This window comes from Coenobita brevimanus, chromosome 21, assembly GCF_032717465.1.
Source record: "Coenobita brevimanus isolate Jiangsu-jjx chromosome 21, ASM3271746v2, whole genome shotgun sequence".
Taxonomy (NCBI): domain Eukaryota; kingdom Metazoa; phylum Arthropoda; class Malacostraca; order Decapoda; family Coenobitidae; genus Coenobita; species Coenobita brevimanus.
The window spans coordinates 6,902,059-6,922,297 of NC_136974.1; the positions used below are offsets into that span (position 1 = coordinate 6,902,059).

The following is a 20,239-nucleotide window of genomic DNA, read 5'->3' on the forward strand; positions in this document are numbered from 1 at the left end:
TTCGTTAGTGGTTTCATCATGTTTTTTTTCCCTAGTGTAAAAGTCTATCTATCTATCTATCTATAGCCCAACGCCCTAATCCCGCAAAGGGTGGCCACAGACAAAACGCCTCCAAGTCGCTCTGTCACCCACCATTTGACTACCTTCTCCCCAGCTCACCCCCTCCTCCCTCATATACCTCTCAACTCCATCCCTCCACCTCATCCTCGGTCTACCTCTCCCTCTCCCTCCCTCCACCTCACCTACATAGTCGGTCTTTCATTCTCCATTCTCTTAGTCGGTCTTTCATTCTCCATTCTCTTCACATGTCCAAACCACCTCAGTGTATTTCTCCTAATCTTCTCAACCACATCCACCCCACAGCGTTCCTTCACGTCTTCATTCGTCAACCTGTCCCTCCACGTCACTCCACATGCTCCTCTCAAGTAACTCATTTCCACTGCTCTCACTCTTGACTTGTTCCCCTCTTGCAGGGTCCATGCCTCGCTTCCATACATCAGTGTAGGGATCACAATACTATCATACAGTGACTTCTTAACTCCCTATTTCTCGTCACTGCTTTCAGTGTACCAACAACTTTCCTTCCCTGCTGTACCCTTTCACGCACTTCATCCCCCAAAGTTCCATCCTTACTCATCACACTACCCAAGTACTTGAATGCACTCACATTCTCCATATCCTCACCATCCAACCTCACTGCGCACTCTGTGACTTCATTCCTCTAAAACACCATAACTTTACTGTACTTTTCTTTACATTAACTTTCAGATTCCTCCTCCTACACATTGTCCCAAATTCATTCACCAAACCTTGCAACTCCCATTCATCTTCACTCAACAATGCTTTATCATTAGTAAACAGCAACACCGGAAGCTTCCAAATCTCACCCTCATTCATTAGAGCCATCCCCACATCCACTGCCCTACGCTACACCTCCTTTACAACCCCATCCATGTATATATTAAACAGCCATGGAGACATCACAGAACCCTGTTTCAGTCCCACATTGAGATCAAAGAACTCACTCAGCTCACCATCCACTTGCACCGTAGTCCTAGCTCCCTCGTACATACTCTTCACAGCACTCAACAATTTCCCCTCCACTCCATATATTCTTCATACCTTCCACATACCTTGCCCATCTATTCTGTCATAAGCTTTCTCCAAGTCCATGAAGGCAGCATACACTTTCCTTCCCTTCTCTAGATACTTCTCCACTAAACATCTTAGAACAAATATCTGATCTACACACCCTTTTCCTTTCCTAAATCCCCCTTGTTCTTTTCCAACTAGCTCCTCTGTCATATGCCTAACCCTATCCATGAGCATTCTACCATATATTTTACCAGTCACACTAAGAAGGCAAATACCCCTATGGTTACCACATACTTCTCTCTCCCCTTTTCCTTTGTATAAAGGAACAATTATACCTGATTTCCAGTCCTCTGGAACCCTTCCCTCTTCCCAAGCCAATCTACACAACTTCCATATCCACTCCACAACAATCTCACCCCCATACCTAAGCATTTCACCACACACTCCATCAATTCCTGGGGCCTTTCCCACCTTAATCTTCTTCATCGCTACCACTACTTCCGCCCTACTGATCTCTTCCTCCCTCCTCTCATCTCTTCTTCTCCCAGCCATTCCCCAACCAGTTATACTCGCACTGCTCTCACTCTCTACATTCAACAAATCCTGAAAGTGCTCCTTCCATCTCCTCAATTTCTCTCTCTTCTCCACCAACAATCTATTATTCCTATCTTTCACTCCCGTACTATTTCCCCTTTCACACTGCCTTACTTTCTTTACCTCCTTCCAAAACAATTTCTTACCCTCCCTCCATTTCACACTCAGATTCCTGCCAAACTCTTCATCCACTTTCTTCTTACTCTCCTTCACCAGTCTCTTAACCTCCCTTCTCCTGCTCACATATACCTCTCTCTTCTCTCTCTCATCTTCTCCCCTGCCTCTACTCGCTAGCCATTCACTATATGCCTTCTTCTTTTGTTCCACAGCTCGTTTCACCTCATCATTCCACCATGCTGTCCCTTGCACACCCTTGCATCTCCTCCTCACTCCACAAACCACCTCACACGCTGCGCCTATCTCTTCCGTAAATATCTTACATACGTCTTCCACCCCTTCCATCTGCTCTAGCTCATACCTTCCCAATCTTTCTTCCACTATGCTCTTATACTCTATCATTTTCTCACTATCTTGCAATTTCTCCACTCTTCTCACAGGAGCTGCTTCCTCCTGTCTTCCCCTTCGTCTCCTCAACCACTTTCTTTGCAGCCCTACCTTGGCCATCACTAAGTGATGGTCCGAGACTCCATTCCCCCACCCTCTCCACACTCTTGCATCCAACACTTGTCTTCTCATTCGCTCATCCACATACATGTAGTCTATCATTGCCTTTCGTTCAACAAGTTCACCATCCATTCTCCTCATTACTCTCCATGTATACCGGTGGATCATCTTATGACGAAAGTAGGTGTTGGCTATTGCCAACCCCTTACAAGCACAGATGTCCACCAAAGCACTTCCATTCCCATCTACGTCAGCTGGCACGCCCCACTGACCAACCACTCCAACCACTCGTACATTCCCAACTTTGCCATTCATGTCTCCAATCAACAGCACTCTCTCGCTTCTCTCAAACCTGTCCATACATGCTTCAACTCTCGCCCAAAACTCATCTTTCACTCTTGCCACTCGATCCTCTGTCGGGGCATACACACATACAATCGCCCACGCTTGTATACCTACTTTCATCCTCACCCATACAATCCTTGCACCCACTGTTCCATACTCTCTTATATTCTCCTTCCACTTCTTGCTTATCATCAGACATACTCCCTCTCTTGCCCTCTCATTCTCATTGACTCCCGCACATATACCTAAACCATATTCCCATTCTCTCACCCTTTCACCTTACCATTTAGTTTCAGTCAATCCACATATATCCACTTTTGCATCCTCAAGCACCTGAACAATCTCTCTCTCTTTCACTTCATCATTCACTCTCTCACATTTAAAAAAAAAGCTAGGGATGCCAGAGGACAGCACTGCCTTACTTCTTTTAGGCAATTGTCCAGCTCATGCATCAGCTGTTCAGCTGAGAAGTGGCAACATTTTCACAGTCTATCTCCCTCCCAGTGTAACCAGCCTTGTACAACCTATGGATGAAGGCATCATTCAGAATGTGAAAATGAATTACAGGCGTGACTTTATGCACAAGATGGTGAACAGTGATTGCCCTGTTACTGACTTTCAAAAGCAGTTCAGTCTGAAAGATGTCATTTATACCATCTCAGTTGCATGGAGTCAGGTGAAAGACTCAACTCTGCATAAATGCTGGCGTAAGCTCTGGCCTCTCGCTATGTTTCAAACAGCAGATTCAGATGAAGAGAATAGTTTTGATGGGTTCAAAACTATGACCAAGACTGCCACAGAAACTTGCAAAGAAATTACCGATCTTGCCAAGTCTTGCTGCAAAATTAATGTGGAAGAAGAAAAACTGCAAGAGTGGTTAGAAATTGATGAGGATGCACCTATAATACACATAATGAACACAGATGCTATCACTGGTGCAGTAGTGAACCATGGGAAATTGTATGTGGCGCCACGGGAAGAAGAAAGTGATGAAGAGACAGTGGAGGAGAGGGTGTCTTGGCATGATGACATGTAGAGATGTATGATATGTTGGAGGACTTCTGGGCCTTGAGAGCAGGCTGTGAAGCCTATGCCCAGAGTCAAAAAAAAAAAAATGGTATTGCAGTATTTGAGAAGGCACTCAAGTTTGCAGAGCAGCAGTCGTACATCTCTGCACAGGAGGTAATGCATTTGTACATCTTGAACAATAATATCTTGACAGAGAGGTAGAAGGCAGTAAAGCAAGCAGATATATGTAAGATGTTTGCCAAGATAAGAGACAAACGAGCTTCTGAAATGACGTCATCATCTAGCATGTATGGTGAACCCACAGTAGCAAGTTCTGCTACTCCCCAATAGCAAGATCTGCAACTTCATACACATTCAAGGTTAGTTTACTGTATTACTGTTATCTACAGTATGTATTGAACACCAAATAAGGCATTTGTGGTTCCGCCAGTGAGTTTTTCTTCCTAACGAACCAACTCTAATTTGCACCACATAAATTCATCGTAGAATGCATATGGGCTGGCAGAGATGAAAAAAAAAAAATGTTAATAGGAATGAAAGTTTACTTTGTTGGAAGAAAAAAAATAATAATATGCTTGCTTTTCATACGTATATCATCTGTTTTATTTTTTGCAAAACAGCTGAGTGGTGGGTGAGAGGTGGAGTGATCGTGGTCAGGATGGGAAGAAATACTGTACAGTCGGGGCCGGGACTGTAAACATGGCTCACGTTGGGGCACAGGTGTCGTGATAATTCTACAGTGCAGTCTTAACATATCATCAGTTCACCAATAAATTTTCAAGATTTTATTTCATTAGTTTATTTTCCATTTTTGTGAGTACAGTACTTATACTGAATGATTCGGTAGTTAACAGAATGGACTTGTGCATTTTGCAGTACTGATAGACAATGCATGCACGTGCGTTATGATCATGGTATGTGTTTACGAGGCAATTTTTCAGGTGAATCTCTTAGTATGGCCCCTGATGTGAGTGATGAGTACCTGAATTGTATTTACTGCTTTGATAATTATAGCCTTTTTATAGATTTAATTTGAATATCAGAGTACAGGAAAAATCTGTGACCAGGAAGGTAAATTCCCCAAGCCTCCCAGTTATCTGGGATTATACTGTATGAAGAGATTTGTAGACGGAACCACTCCATACTACATTGCCTCATATTAATACAGTAGTCCATCATTTGTCCGGACGCTCAGTATCCAGATATGTTCATTATATGGATGCTGGACTTTGGCACAATCAAACTATTATCTGAGTTCACTTGCTATTATCTGAACATAAAAGTCCCCAAGAACTTTGGCCGGCCAGCTGACATGTTCAGACATTCAGTATTGTGGCCGCAGGACTCGAGCCTTGAGCGGGAACTAGTCTGTAAACCACAACCAGATTTAAAATGTCCATCCGCTTCTGTGCTGAATGGTCGAAGTCGCGCGCTTGTCCTGTCACTTCCAATGAACCTCCAGCACCCGAGTAATACGAATGTAACCCACAAGCGGTGTCAAAACATCCGTACGCACCCCCACCGAATTTCCAATATCGCGTGGCCACTGGGCTAAGTCTTTCCCATCTGCCACAACCATTGAACACAGACCACAAGCCAAAAGTACACGTTCGGTGACAGCTGCCGTCCATCTCTCTACAGAACGTCGAAAACCCCCTGGTCATGGTGAGATCTGTTTCCTCGTGGCCACTCAACGTCTAACAGACCGCAAGCCATGTGTAAATGTACGGTCAAAGCACCTGTCCACCTGTTGATAGAAGGGGGAGAATCCTGCCCACAGCCTTGCTTCTACCCCATGTCCCTCCTCCATACCCTCCCAGCTCCCCCCCCCCCTCATCCCTACCCTCCTCTGTGGTGATAACACTGACTCATGAGTTTTCAGGGTTTTTTGCAATTTATTAGACTACTATTGATTGTATCGAAATTCTGTAAAATCCACAAGAAAGCTCATAAAATTTGGCATCTAGACATATGCTTAACTCTTGAAAGATATTGGCAAAATTTTGCACTAGAATGATGAGAAGTCGTATGAAGGCAAGTTTTACTCTTGAACACTTTATTCTCGCTGCATTTCTTTACTTTTACCTATCAGTTTTATATATTTTTATTAGCTTATGGTATAAACACCAGTGAAGGTGGTGATATTCCATTTATACCAGTATAACCAATTTCCGGTGGCATATTTGGCCGTGGAATTTTTTTTGGAGTCTTGGGAGCAACCACTCATCACAGACAACAGATTTCCAAACCGTCTGCAGGATTTTTGTGACTTTTTGTTGGTTATGCATTGTTTTCTTGATGATTAGCATTAATATGGACAATCCTATGTGTGTTTTGATATCTCAATATGGCAGAATGACTGGAAAACAGTGCCCAAATTAGGAGAGGTATTGTACATACAGTAGCGTGTAGGTCTTTTTTTTTTTTTTTTTTTTGTTTTTTTTAAATCATGGTTTTCTTGGTGTTTAGCACTAATATGAATAATCCTGTTTGTGTTTCGTTGTCTCGGTATGGCAGAATGATCGAAGAACAGTGCCAAAATCAGGAGATGTACTGCACATACAGTAGTAATTAGGTTGGGTGTTTTTTGGTTATCAGTGTTTTTTTTCTTTATGGTTTCCTTGGTGTTTAGCATTACTTAGGATATTCCTATGTGTGTTTTGATGTCTAAATATTGCATATTGGCATGAAAACAGTGCCAAATTTAGGAGGGATACTGTACATACAGTAGTGTATATGTTAGGTGCATTTTGGTTTTGTGTGTATGTGTGTGTTTTTTTTTACATGGTTTTCTTGGTGTTTAGCATTACTTTGGATTTTCCTGTGTGTGTTTTAATGTCAAAATATGGCAGATTGACCTGAAAACAGTGCCAAAATTAGGACGAGTACTGTACATTGGTGGTGTATAGGTAGGGTGTCTTTTGGTTTTCATTTTTTTTTAAATGGTTTTCTTGGTCTTAAAAATTATTTTGAATAATCCTATGTATGTTTTGATGTCAGAATATGGTAGAAAGACTGGAAAACACTGGTAAAATAAGGAGGGGTACTGTACATACAGTAGTATTTTGGTAGGGTGTTTTTTGGTTTTCAGTGGCATTTCTGCATGTTTATCTTGATGTTTAGCATTACTTTGGATATTCCTTTGTGTGTCTTGATGTCTAAATATGGCAGAATGTCTGGAAAACACTGCCAAATTAAGCACAGGTACCGTACAAATAGGTTAGGGATTGGTTGGAAGTTGGATATAGGTGAGGGTCAGGGTATGGTAGGGGAATAGTGTTCATTATCTGGATGTTGCCACTGCCTGGACATGCCTTTGGCTCTATTATGTCTGGATAAATGAGGAATTACTGTACCATTATTTAGGTATGTTCCAGTGGGTAAACTCATCATTGAAAAGAATGCCTGGAAGAATTACCATTTCAGTTCTTTAGTGTTATTCTTTATTCCAGTTCCCCCCCCCCCCTTTTTCTGCACTTTGTGTTTTTGAGATTTTTAACTGAAATGGAAATTCAGTTAGCATAATCTCGAGGGGATGTTTAGGGTTTGTGAACGTATCATATGAATTGTTGGGTTCATTGCTTGGAGTGTGGAGCAGTCCTGGCAACGGAAAACTTGAGTTGGACCTGCAAGTTGGCAGGAGTGAGCAACCAACACTCTGTGGAAGGAATTACTCCAATATACTCTGAGTAAGTCACCACGCCTTATGTGGGACCTACTATAGGGCCACAGTTTTGGTTGATGCAGAAGTCAGATCTCTGTGAGTTGGATGCATACGAGTCAGAGAATAGCTAAAACAAAAATCTGTTTATTTTGCTATTGCACATTCATTTATGGGGTGCTGGTGAAGAGCATACATATGGTGGGAATGTGCACCCACAATAGAACAGCTGCAGCATCCACCAAGGAGTCAGACTTCCTCCTGATTCTGTGCACTTTGTGGTGGGAAGGACCTTGGTCCAGCCAGGGTGACAGGCTGTCTACCACACTGGGGCATTGGACCCCTACATGATTACATGAACTGTACTGTAACTGTAGGATGGTCCCACAGAAACAGTTGCTTACCTGTGGTTGATGTGTTTACTTGATGAGACAGACCAGGGTTAAACTTCATCAACTAATTTATGGTTGTCCTGAATTTGTCATAATCTCTAATTAAAACAATATCATATGACTAACACTGGTATCTCTTTCAGGTCATTTTGTATGTCAACAAAGTTGGGCCATACTTCAACCCCCATGAAACTTACCACTACTACCAACTGCCTGTTTGTCGACCAAAGATCGTAAGCTGCTCTAGTTTTATGCTGTGAAATATTCCTTCATTATATATCATCTTGCCAGTGTTCTGTTTTGGTGTCAAGTCCAAGTTTCATGAAAAAAAAAAAAAAAAGTGTCTGTTGAAGTCTTATTGCCATGAATAAAATAGATTTACCAGTTTTCACAATTTGCAGCACTAGTTATGTGGAAAATGTTGTGATATTATAATTTGAGAAACATCCCATATATATTAGAACTGCTTGTATTGTAACTGTGTCCAACCCGTACACTACTTTGGATTCTTTATAGTCTTGATGTAATTGTATGGTTCTAGTGCTTAAGCAGTTTTTGCTCAGCAGTGCCTCCCTCCTATACGCTTTGCCTTATTAGCCCAAGTTGCCCTTGTTAATTAAACTGTCTAACTTTACCTAGAATGAAATACAAAATCTATATCAATACAGTAGATGGAAGAAGTTAATGTTTCTGTAATGGGATAAGAGGTGAACCATTAGTATCACCAAGTACTGTACTATTGTTAGCATTGATTAATACAGTTTTGAAATATTTACACAATATGAAACATGGAATATGGGTGTAGCAGAGAGGAAAAGTTTGAATGTAATGGAGATGAGGTGTCTGAGGAGTATGTGTGGAGTGACGCGTATGGATCGAGTGCGAAATGATGAAGTGCGAAGGAGAACTGGAGTTGTTCGGGAGATGGCTGGTAGAGTTGAGCAGAGGGTGTTGCGATGGTTTGGGCATATGGAGAGAATAGATAATGAGCGATTGGTGAAAAAGATAACTAGATCTGATGTGAGAGGTGTAAGACTGAGAGGGAGACCATGAATAGGATGGATGAACAGCGTGAAGAGAGCGCTGGATGCGAGAGAGATGTCTGTTGAGCAAGGAAGAGTGGCTGTGCATGACAGAAATAAGTGGAGAGAAACTGTGAATGAATAAATGATGACGCAGCCCTGAGGGGATATTCTCCCGCATTTGGTCTGATCAGCTAATCAGGTCAGTTGCGGGTAAAGGGATGGGTCTATTATGATGTGGAGGGGTAAACCAGCTTTGCTGTAGGGCCCTGCTATGAATGTTACTGATTGCACGGCGCAGTTGACCCTTGTGCGGTGTGGTGCAGTGAGGATCTGTCCCTTCTCCCCTTTGGGGCTAAGATGTGAATGAATGTGTTTGAATGGATAAGTAAATGGGGAGTGTGTCGTCCTGTCTCATCTACCTCCCTTTCCTAGGCATATAGATAGAATAGAATAGTAATTTATTAGATGCCAAGTTGCTTCTAGCTATTTATGGTAAAGTACAGCAAAAATTAAGGTGAGCATGATATACACTCATTATCATCTGCAAGATATGGTACTGCAAGGATGCTAAAAAAAAATCTTAGAATTGCTGTAGTATACATGTTTAGTTTCCAGTACTCAAGAGACTTTAAATTTATGGAGAACTTATCAGCTTTGGGGTTCACAGCCACCTATATAATGGTGGGCCATGTGTAATTTTCCTGTTTATGCCTATAGTGCTGTAATTTGTTGTGAGGTGAGTGTGATGGTGCTGTCAGTATAGCAACATGAAATACAGTAATCCCTCAATTATCTGACGTAATAGAGGCAAAGACATATCCAGGTAGTGAATCCGTCTGGATAGTGGACATCTCCTCTGCCCCCCATTCGTACATAACCTTTAAAAGCCAGTGTAAAAGGCCACTACAGTACATCATACAACACTTGTTCCTGTTGTTTGACACTACTCAGTCTGGTCAAGCAGACCTATAAACCACAGCCAAGCAACTACCATAGTAAAGCAGATCCATCAACCACAGACAAGCAGTTGCCACTGCAGGGCCATACCTTGCAGTGACATGAAAAAAAAAAAAAAAAATGACAAAACCATCTGCACAAGAAAAATGGAGTGGGCACACAAAACATAATGGTAAAATAGAACAAAATCATGATAGATTACAGTAAGCTAGAGTGAACTCATTGTAAACGCTCACAGTTCCTCACAAGGCATAATGCTGAATACAGTGGGGCCCCTTGGATAGCGACCTTATTAGTCCGCCAAAATGGCTGCTATCCATGAAATCTTACCTAAAAAGATTAATACAGTCCTGGACTCCATCAGCTATACCCCTAATTTTCTCCATTAACCATTATCACGACATATTTCTTCAGTAATAAGATAAACGTTTACTACATATTCAAAGAAAATTAACAAACTTTTCATTCGTTTTGTGTGCTACTTACAGATAAATATATTGTTATTAATTTTAGTTATCGTACCGTGGCAACCTGCTAGAGCTGCTAAAAAGTAACTATTGCATGAACTCTAACTAAACCCTAAATTCCTACTGTGAACACTAATAAAATAAACTTATACTTAATGTGCAAAAGGATAAACAGACTTTTAAATCACTTTTGCTATTTGTTGTTAAAATTACTGTCGTGCTCGGTGGTTATTGTACCGCAGCAGCGCCAAGCGACCACGACCCTGACTCTGCTCACTCTCCATTTCTCATCTTCCTTTGTCCCTCACGTCAACTTTGACAACAACATTGGGGTTGGGGGGCGGGAGTAAAATACCGTGGAGCTACGTATCAACAAAAGGGTACTCAGTGGAGGTGGTGTTGACCCAGTCCAACTTCTGTTTTTGTTAATGCCATTTTTAATACCACTGATGTTTTTAATCACAACAGTTATATCTCTTTCAGTGTTTTACCTGATGGTGCGTATAGGTGGAGGTAAAGTACGTGGGGTAAGATGGTAAAAAGGGGTAAAAGTGAGAGTTTGCTTTCTCTGACGCTCCACATAACGCCCTATACTGTAAGCTTCTCGACTGTTTCAGGACAACATATAAACCTTCACAGCTGCCAGGATTGCATCACTTCCTACATATGATCTTTATCTTCTCCCGGTCCTTTCAAATCATTATGATGGTGCTTTCCTTTATGCTATTTTTTGTTTTGCCATTTTGGTAAATGTACGCTTTACTTAAAGCAGTGGAAGAACCTTACCAATTCAGTTCATATTCCTCCAGTTTGTTTTCTGTTTTTTCTGACATTTTCAGGGTGGTAAATTACCTTTTCCTGCTGAACAATTTCCCACTTTTTATCATCACGTTCCTTAACCCCTAAAGCGCGGCCGTCGACAGCTGACCCCCCTCCCCGTGTGGCGGGGTTGTATCGCGGTCTGAGTACCTGTAGGAAAATATTTGCCAAAAATCAGAAATTAACCCTAGAACATTATACATTATAATTTTTTTGGCAGATAATACTTACATTCAGCTTTCTCCAGAGACAGGTGTTGAGCCTTCGTGGACTACCCAAGGACTTGTGGAGACTTGCAAAGTTGGGTAACAAAATCTTCACTTTCACACCTCCAGCAACCCGGTTTCCCCTCTACCACAGCCTCATTCTGTCACAGTAAACTTTATACTACAACATACAGGTAGTTTGGAATCCGTATTTGTACAATAAACACTGAAAATAAGGCTAAAATCAACGAAGCGTACAGCCGACATGCAGCGCGGCGGTGGTCTTCCCATCACTCAACAAACATTTCCATTTTCACAGTTAAAAACACGTATACTACATTATTTTCAATCATATTACTTCCCAAAAGATCACCGCGGCTCGCTTTTTATTCTGCCTTACGCCTGTCACTTTATTCTCGTTCCTGTCGGCCGCTCGCACTGACTTGGAAGAGCTAGAACTCGCCATAATGTCACTTTGAAAGCCTGCGGTAAACTGACGCTAAACAGGGGCAAACCACGCAAAAAAAAGCTAGTGTGACAACTGGGGAAACAAGCATTTCCTATTAGCATAAACTGCTTGTGAGAGGAGAGCGCAGATTTACAGTTCTGGGCAGTTAGAGTGCCAGGCTGGCCGGGCCGTGGGGGGGAGGAGGAGGGAAAAACGCGATACTTGGCAACAACGGAGGTCAGTAGTACAAAGGTAAAGTATGCTAATTGTAGCTAAAGGGTGGTGGTACTGATAGACAATACCAGCTGGAACATCCTTGCCCGCGTTTATTCAAAATTAACTCGAATCGCAAACGTGACGATCTGCCGTTATGTCCTTTTTGGCGAGCGTCGCAAACGCGACGACCTGCGCTTCAGGGGTTAAGCCATAACATGATTTTCTTGATGTACTCAAAGGTGATTTTCATCTCCCAACTTCCCAACTGGATGCTAGGTTAGGTTAGGTTAAATTATAAGGTATAGTTAAGCTAGGTTAGGTCAAGTTTAAACACTTAGGTTAGGACAGGCACTAATTTCGCCGTAACCCTGATGTGTCAAACAAGTTGACAGCAGAACATAGCTTAAAGCAATGGGGGAAACAGATTTAGCATGAAACGTTTATTTACCTCCCAGGAGTAATCCGACAAACATAAGACTATCAGGAAGAAGAAGAATGAAGAATGTGAAACTGAATGCTCACTTACACGAGCACATGGATGGAAGTTTTGTGTGTGTGTGTGTGTGTGTGATTAGCAAACATTTTTGTTCAGTTTCGTCTCCTAAAACTCGAAACCCATATGACTGTGAGGTAGAGTCTGTGAGACGCGAGAAAGGACTTGATAGCCGTATGCTCAGTCGGTCCTAAATGTGTTGGGAAGCAGGAAACCGAATGAAAAATGTGGAACTGAGCACTAACAAGAACACATAGATGAAAGTATTTTTTTCTAATTAGCAAACATTTTCGTTCCATTTCGTCCCCTAAAACTGTGAAACCCATTATGAGTGTGGGGTGGAACTAAGTGAGGCACGAGAAAGGATTGATAACAGTATGCTCAGTTAGTTGGAAATGTGTTGGGAAGCACAAAATCGAACGAAGAATGTGGAATTGAACGCTAACTTACGAGAACACATGGATGAAAGAGTAACTTTTCCTCTAATTAGCAAACATTTTCGTTCCATTTCGTTCCTTAAAACTGCAAAATCCATGATAACTGTGGGTAAGAACTAGATAAGGCATGAGAAAGGACTGATAACCATATGCCCAGTTGGTCCAAAATGTGTTGGGAAGCATGAAATCAAACGAAGAATGTGGAACTGAACTCTTACGAGAACGCAAGGATTTTTTTCTTTTTCTGATTAGCATACATTGTCGTTCCATTTTGTCCCCTGAAATTGCCGAAACCCATAAATTTCGTCAAACCGTTCGGCCCTGAATTTGCCCAGGAAACATATTTCCATTCTTTATGCGTATTCATAAAAACCACCAGGAACCCTCCGCCAGGAACAACGCTTGACCAGTCGTTTCAAAACTAACCATAGGTTTTTCACAAAAATATGCCCACTGTGCTTCACAGCCAAAATTTCAGCAATCTAACCTACCCAAACCTATCCCATCTCACTAGAGCTGTTTGGCTGAGGTGGCTGGCTGTGGTACTGAGATAAATACCCATACAGAATGGAAATATGTGCCCAGGAAATGTACCCAGAGTTTAGAGGGTGACGTCATAGTGCACGACTTTCAAATTTCGTCCCCAGGTCAGCTGACTTCCCGCGTGAGCTCGAGTTTTTCCGCGTGTTGACATGACTTGTCTCATCGTGCTGACCGCGTTGGAACAAAAACGTGTTACTCAACCACATGTTACTTAAGGATTGAGTGTATATACATTCATCCCTGCACTTTCCGGACGCCCACTTTCCGGACATCCCCACTTACCGGACATTGTGGACCTGGACCATCGGAACCGAAAAGTGGCCAAAAAAAATAAAAAAATCCGAATTTTTTTCCCACCCGTAATTTGAAATTGCCGCGCGGCACCAAACAACTGCTTACACCATAGCCCCTTCACCCCTTCCTTCCTCCCCCCTCTCCCCTTCCCTGTCAGGGTTGCCACTTGTTATTTTTCATTACCAAATGTGGGCCAATTTGGTAATGAAAAATTCGTTTGGTAATGAATCAGAATAATGCATTACCAAACGGATTTTTCACATGTATGAGGATACACAGGATGGAGATGGTGGATTGTTTGCTCTCTCTGATTAATCTACTACCCTACATAGCATGAAAATAATCAGCATGCTGTTAATTATAAGGAGAGCTAACCGTTTCTCTCTCCATTTTGGGGTATACTTTTCAAAACATTCGTCACTGTTTCAAAAGTGACCGATTTAATGCACGTCACTAAGTGCTCTACTGAGCGATACTATTGTTTCTTTATTGTTCGCCCCTGCTTGCCTCGACCGTTAAAAAATGCGGCCTAGTGCTCCGCTTTTGTTTCCCACGACTTAGTCAGTCCAGTTTTTGCTGTGACGGAGAGAGGTCCTGTGCTCCAGCAGTGTGAGAGGTGGCTAGTACCCAGACTCCACTAGACCACAGGAATCTCCAGTGCTCCCACCTTGGTGATACACAGCATTCATTGACCAGTATTTCCTTTTTGTATTTTCCTAGGTTTAAGAGTTTAATTAAGGTGTTTTTTCCTAGGCGTAAGAATTTAGCTCTTGTGTGAGTGGGTGAGTGCGATCTCATTAATTTGATTTGAGATGTAACGTTAAATTTATTTTATAATCATTAAATTTAACAGTTCTTTTTACTGAGCTTAATGTAATGTAAACTCTTGTTTCATTTCTCCATAATTAAGCTTATTTTCCATATAGCTCCTAGCTTGCATAAACGTTTTGCCATTCATAACTGGTACGTAGGCCAGTCTTGTATTAAACTTAAAATCCGTTGTGCCTCCTAGGAGTTAAGCATCAGCAAGAACCTGATACTGTTATTAGTATTAGTTATTTATTGTCAGGGGTGAAGTAACTTTGTCCAGAGGCTACAGTACAAATAAACAGCAATTGAGTGATTAGTCTCTGCTGTGTACTGTCGAGAAAGTTTATAAATTCTCGTTCTTAAAGAATCGTGCGAAGCAAACTAGCGTAAAGTAATCATTGCTTGATTTAGTAAGACAATCATTGTCCCTGCTCTTCAATATTATTGAACATTAGTATCAATTAAATAATAATAAGCATTTATTTTAAAAACCCCGTGATATATTAAAAACCACGTGACAATTGGCGACCTCATTCCAGGATATTAACTCCTAGCTCTAAAGCTATTCACGAGATAATACTCACTCGTTCATATTTAGGTATTTATCATTAAAGTTTATAGGCACAAGTTTACTGGTGGTTACCGTTGATTTAGCAAGTGCATTTTTGCTTTATTAATCAATAGAGTACTTAACTCTAGTTTATTCTTGGTAACGCCAGACGATTTTATTCGCTCCTGGGAAGTCGCCGTACCCATTGTGTTAATTATTGAGTCTTCCCAGTTATCTGCATTTTTACTTTATTTTTTTTTGAGTTAGCTAGAAAAGACTGGTCACCACTAGCTTGTGTCTGTACTCTTTACTTGTGTTATTAGCATTCGTTGCGAAGCAGTCAGTACTCAATTTCGGTTTACTTAATAAATTAGCGCCATGGCTACCACTGTATTTTTGCAGGAAGCCAAAGAAATGGGTCTCTCGGACCCAACTGAAATTAAAGAGTATATACTCTCACGGCATAATCAGGAGCAGCAGCGCGAGAATGATGCCCGTGAAGAGCGTAAGATTCAGTGCGAATATGAGCGAGAACAATGCGAACACGAGCGAGAACAGAGCGAATACGAGCGAGAACAGCGTGAGGAAAGCGAAAAGGAGTGCGAACACGAGCAGAAACAATGCGAACTCGACTTAGAACACGAGCGAGAACAGCGTGAGGAACGAGAGAGAGAACGAGAACACGAACGTGCCTAGCGAGAAGCACGCGAAAAACATGAACTTGAAGTGCTGAAGCTCAAGCGAGATTCCTTGGCTTCAGACACGTCTGGTGCAGTTGGTCCAAGCTCCACGAGCGTTTCCCCTGCACATGTCCTGGCGACCTCACGCATCAAGCTTCCTTCATACAAGGAAAGTGAGCGAATCGAGCTGTACATAGCTCGTTTTGAGGACATGGCAGACATGTATCAACTGGATGAGGCAGCTAAGCGGCTTCAGTTTCTTAGCCTATTCGAGGGCCCAGCCCTCGATATTCTCCACAGAATTCGTGGAGACAATCTCACACATGAGATGATGAAAGCTGCACTCATTAAGGCGTATGGTCTCACAGTAGACGATGCCAAAGTTCAGTTCATGCGAGCTCGTCTCCAAGACAAGGAGACAGCTGTTCAGTTCCTTGATCGTCTCACAGCTTACTTAAATGAGTGGATGGAGAAAGATGAAACTCCTTCCACACGTGAGGGGATAATTGACCTTATGCTGCGTACACAGCTAGAGAGGTCGTGGCCTGCTGAGCTCATAGCACAGCTTAAGATCTGCCAGGTGAAAGATGCCAGCCAAATGGCAGAAAAGGCTGACGCATTCTTTACTGCATACAGGTATCAAACTCGTAAGCAAAACACCTGGAGCAGAAAAGATACTGCCAAGTCTGGGAAGCCGTCTCAGACTGAACCCCAGCAACAAGGCCATTCTCAGAGTAATGGCCAAGGTCCAAAACCGCAGTGGAAGGACCAGGGGCAAAACACTCAGAAACCTGAGTGGAAGAGGCACAACAAGTACCCTAACCAGCAGCAGTATCAGCCACGCAACCGACCGTCGGGACAAACTTTTTCACCACCAGCTCAAAAGAGGCAGGAAGCGAACGCAGCCTTCATTCCTCAGCAGCAGCACGGTGGTCACGTCCCTACCAGTATGGGTACTTCCCCACAGTTCACTAGTCCCACAGTGACAGTGAACCCCCCTCCACAGATGGCCAATGTTCCATTTTCCCAATATAATTCTCAAGGCACAATGTTTGCCACATCAATTCAGCAGCCTCATGAGTGGCTAGCTGCTTCCTTCACAGGCCCTCCCACAGGTGACAGTACCTTCCTTGTTCAGCCAGGGTTTGTGGGAGACATTCCTGTGAAGGTCCTGAGAGATAATGGTTCCTCAGGTTGCTCTGTCAAGCAGAGTCTAGTTTGGCCTGAGCAGTATACAGGTCGACAGATCCATGCAAAGCTTATTGATGGATCAGTGAGATTGTTCCCTGAGGCATGTATCCAGGTGGCATCTCCATTTTATACTGGTACGACACTTGCAGTTGTCATGCCAGAACCTTTATTTGACCTAATTGTAGGCAACATTCACGGAGTCAAGGATAGTTGCTCCGATGATGACGCTACTCAGACTTCGGCTGCTGCGGTAACACGAGCCATGGTTGAGGCTCCAGACTGTGTCACCCCAGTGATCATTGAATCGCCGCAAGATCTGATGTGTAGTCAACTTGTTGTACAAGAACAACATTCTGACCCGACACTTGCTGCCGTGCGGAACAAACAAAAGGGTCAAGTGATTAAGTATTCACGGGGAGGTCGAGCCAAGTTCCTTCGCAAACAAGGACGGCTCTACCGTGAGTCACGAACACCCGAGGGCGAGGTTCGGGTGCAGTTTGTCGTTCCCGCCAAGTACCGCCTAGCAGTGTTACAATGGGGTCATTGTTCAGCCTCAGGAGGTCACATGGGCAAAAGGAAGACCCAGGGCCGTATCTGAGCTGACTTTTTCTGGCCAGGGATGGGACGAGACATAGATAGTTTTGTCCGTTCCTGCAGTGTGTGTCAAAGTAACACCACTAATCAGGGACATGCCCTTCCTGTGCCGTTCGTAACCACACCTGTAATCTCCGAGTCAGTTGAGAGACAGGGTAGTGGTGAAGTGGGTGCAGACCTGACGTCTCGCCCATTGGCCCCACAGGACACATCATGTCCAGGGCCTGTACATACATATTATGTACCGTAGGTTAAGGGGGAAGAGAGAACTCCACAGAGGCGACTCGAGGCTATGGAAGACCCGAGTTTGCACAAGGATTCTCAGCTTCCTGGTACTAATATAAGTACTGTAGGTTAAGGGGGAAGTTCGAGAGAGAACTCCGCAGAGGCGACTCGAGGCTATGGAAGACCCGAGTTTGCACAAGGATTCTCAGCTTCCCGGTACTAATATAAGTACTGTAGGTTAAGGGGGAAGTTCGAGAGAGAACTCCGCAGAGGCGACTCGAGGCTATGGAAGACCCGAGTTTGCACAAGGATTCTCAGCTTCCCGGTACTAATATAAGAATTGTAGGTTAAGGGGGAAGTTAGAGAGAGAACTCCGCAGAGGCGACTCGAGGCTATGGAAGACCCGAGTTTGCACAAGGATTCTCAGCTCCCTGATAGTAATATAAGTACTGTAGGTTAAGGGGGAAGTTCGAGAGAGAACTCCACAGAGGCGACTCGAGACTATGGAAGACCCGAGTTTGCACAAGGATTCTCAGCTTCCCGATATTAATATAAGTACTGTAGGTTAAGGCACAGGTTGAGGACCCGTGTGCAGTTCGAGGCTATGGAAGACCCGAGTTGTCACAAGGATTCTCAACTTGCCGACATTAATCGTGTGCTATAATTAATGGCGACCTCGAATGTACGAAGCTTAGGCTGTCACTTGTATTTTTCAGCTAGAGCGTACTTTTTGTAGCATGTACTGATTGCTAGGCAGAGAGAGTAATTGTAACGTAATAAAATTTTGTCTCATTGACACTTTTGATGCTCCACCTCAATTGGTTTTGCAGGTACAGCAATGGGTTTAGCAGTTTTGCTGTGCGGGCCAGCTGATCATCTGCCGCACGCTGCTGCCTCTTCTCCTCTGCCTTCGTCGTCGCCATATTATTATCTACTGTGTCATTTTACACGTAGGTACAGTTACACTACAACTGTCACACCTACACCGTGTATTACATACACCACGCTACACAACAATTAGGTGTCAGTGTGAATGTAGCGAATTTTCGCTCAGTTTGACCTGAGTACAGGATTTTCACCGTCGTCACGGGGTTTTTCCCTCAAGCTTGCTTCTATTAACGTAAATACGAGGTTTTTTCGCTCACTGGCAACTGTGACTTTCTCCTGTAGCAGGATAGCACACACACCACAGTGTGAATTTTGTGTGAATGAGTTAGGATGTGTACACATATATATATATATATATATATATACACAAATTTTTTCCCATAAGGAAAAAATTTAATTTTGTAGGGGCATAATGTCACGAATCAAATTCGCGACATTTCCCTTTTGTGAGAAGCCACGAACTATTAGTGGAAAACTCACTATGAATCGCTCAGCTAACCGTTTCTCTCTCCATTTCGGGGTATACTTTTCAAAACATTCGTCACTGTTTCAGAAGTGACCGATTTAATGCACGTCACTAAATGCTCTACTGAGCGATACTATTGTTTCTTTATTGTTCGCCCCTGCTTGCCTCGACCGTTAAAAAATGCAGCCTAGTGCTCCGCTTTTGTTTCCCACGACTTAGTCAGTCCAGTTTTTGCTGTGACGGAGAGAGGTCCTGTGCTCCAGCAGTGTGAGAGGTGGCTAGTACCCAGACTCCACTAGACCACAGGAATCTCCAGTGCTCCCACCTTGGTGATACACAGCATTCATTGACCAGTATTTCCTTTTTGTATTTTCCTAGGTTTAAGAGTTTAATTAAGGTGTTTTTTCCTAGGCGTAAGAATTTAGCTCTTGTGTGAGTGGGTGAGTGCGATCTCATTCATTTGATTTGAGATGTAACGTTAAATTTATTTTATAATCATTAAATTTAACAGTTCTTTTTACTGAGCTTAATGTAATGTAAACTCTTGTTTCATTTCTCCATAATTAAGCTTATTTTCCATATAGCTCCTAGCTTGCATAAACATTTTGCCATTCATAACTGGTACGTAGGCCAGTCTTGTATTAAACTTAAAATCCGTTGTGCCTCCTAGGAGTTAAGCATCAGCAAGAACCTGATACTGTTATTAGTATTAGTTATTTATTGTCAGGGGTGAAGTAACTTTGTCCAGAGGCTACAGTACAAATAAACAGCAATTGAGTGATTAGTCTCTGCTGTGTACTGTCGAGAAAGTTTATAAATTCTCGTTCTTAGAGAATCGTGCGAAGCAAGCTAGCGTAAAGTAATCGTTGCTTGATGTAGTAAGACAATCATTGTCCCTGCTCTTCAATATTATTGAACATTAGTATCAATTAAATAATAATAAGCATTTATTTTAATAACCCTGTCTATATTATAAAAACCCTGTGACAATTGGTGTGAATAGGGTCTTAAATAGGTTTAAATAGGTGCTATGCATGTCCGGTATGGAGCTATTTAGGTGGCTTTCACAGTTAGGCTGGTTAGGGTCCATAAGTACCAGTCCAGGAGGCTGGTGCCCACTATCTGGACAGGACCACTTCCGGACATGCTTTTGGCTCTATTATGTCGGATAGTGGAGGGATTACTGTATA

General features: G+C 42.7%; 1 protein-coding gene across 1 annotated transcript in view; it reads left to right on the plus strand.

Moving 5' to 3' along the window:
• LOC145392190 (transmembrane 9 superfamily member 1-like) overlaps positions 1 to 20,239 on the plus strand; it is a 538,883-nt gene that overhangs the window by 9,783 nt on the left and 508,861 nt on the right. The window contains exon 2 of the mRNA XM_080266639.1: positions 7,884 to 7,973. Within this exon, the coding sequence (XP_080122765.1) occupies positions 7,884 to 7,973 (90 nt within the window). The remainder of the gene's footprint in view (positions 1 to 7,883; positions 7,974 to 20,239) is intronic.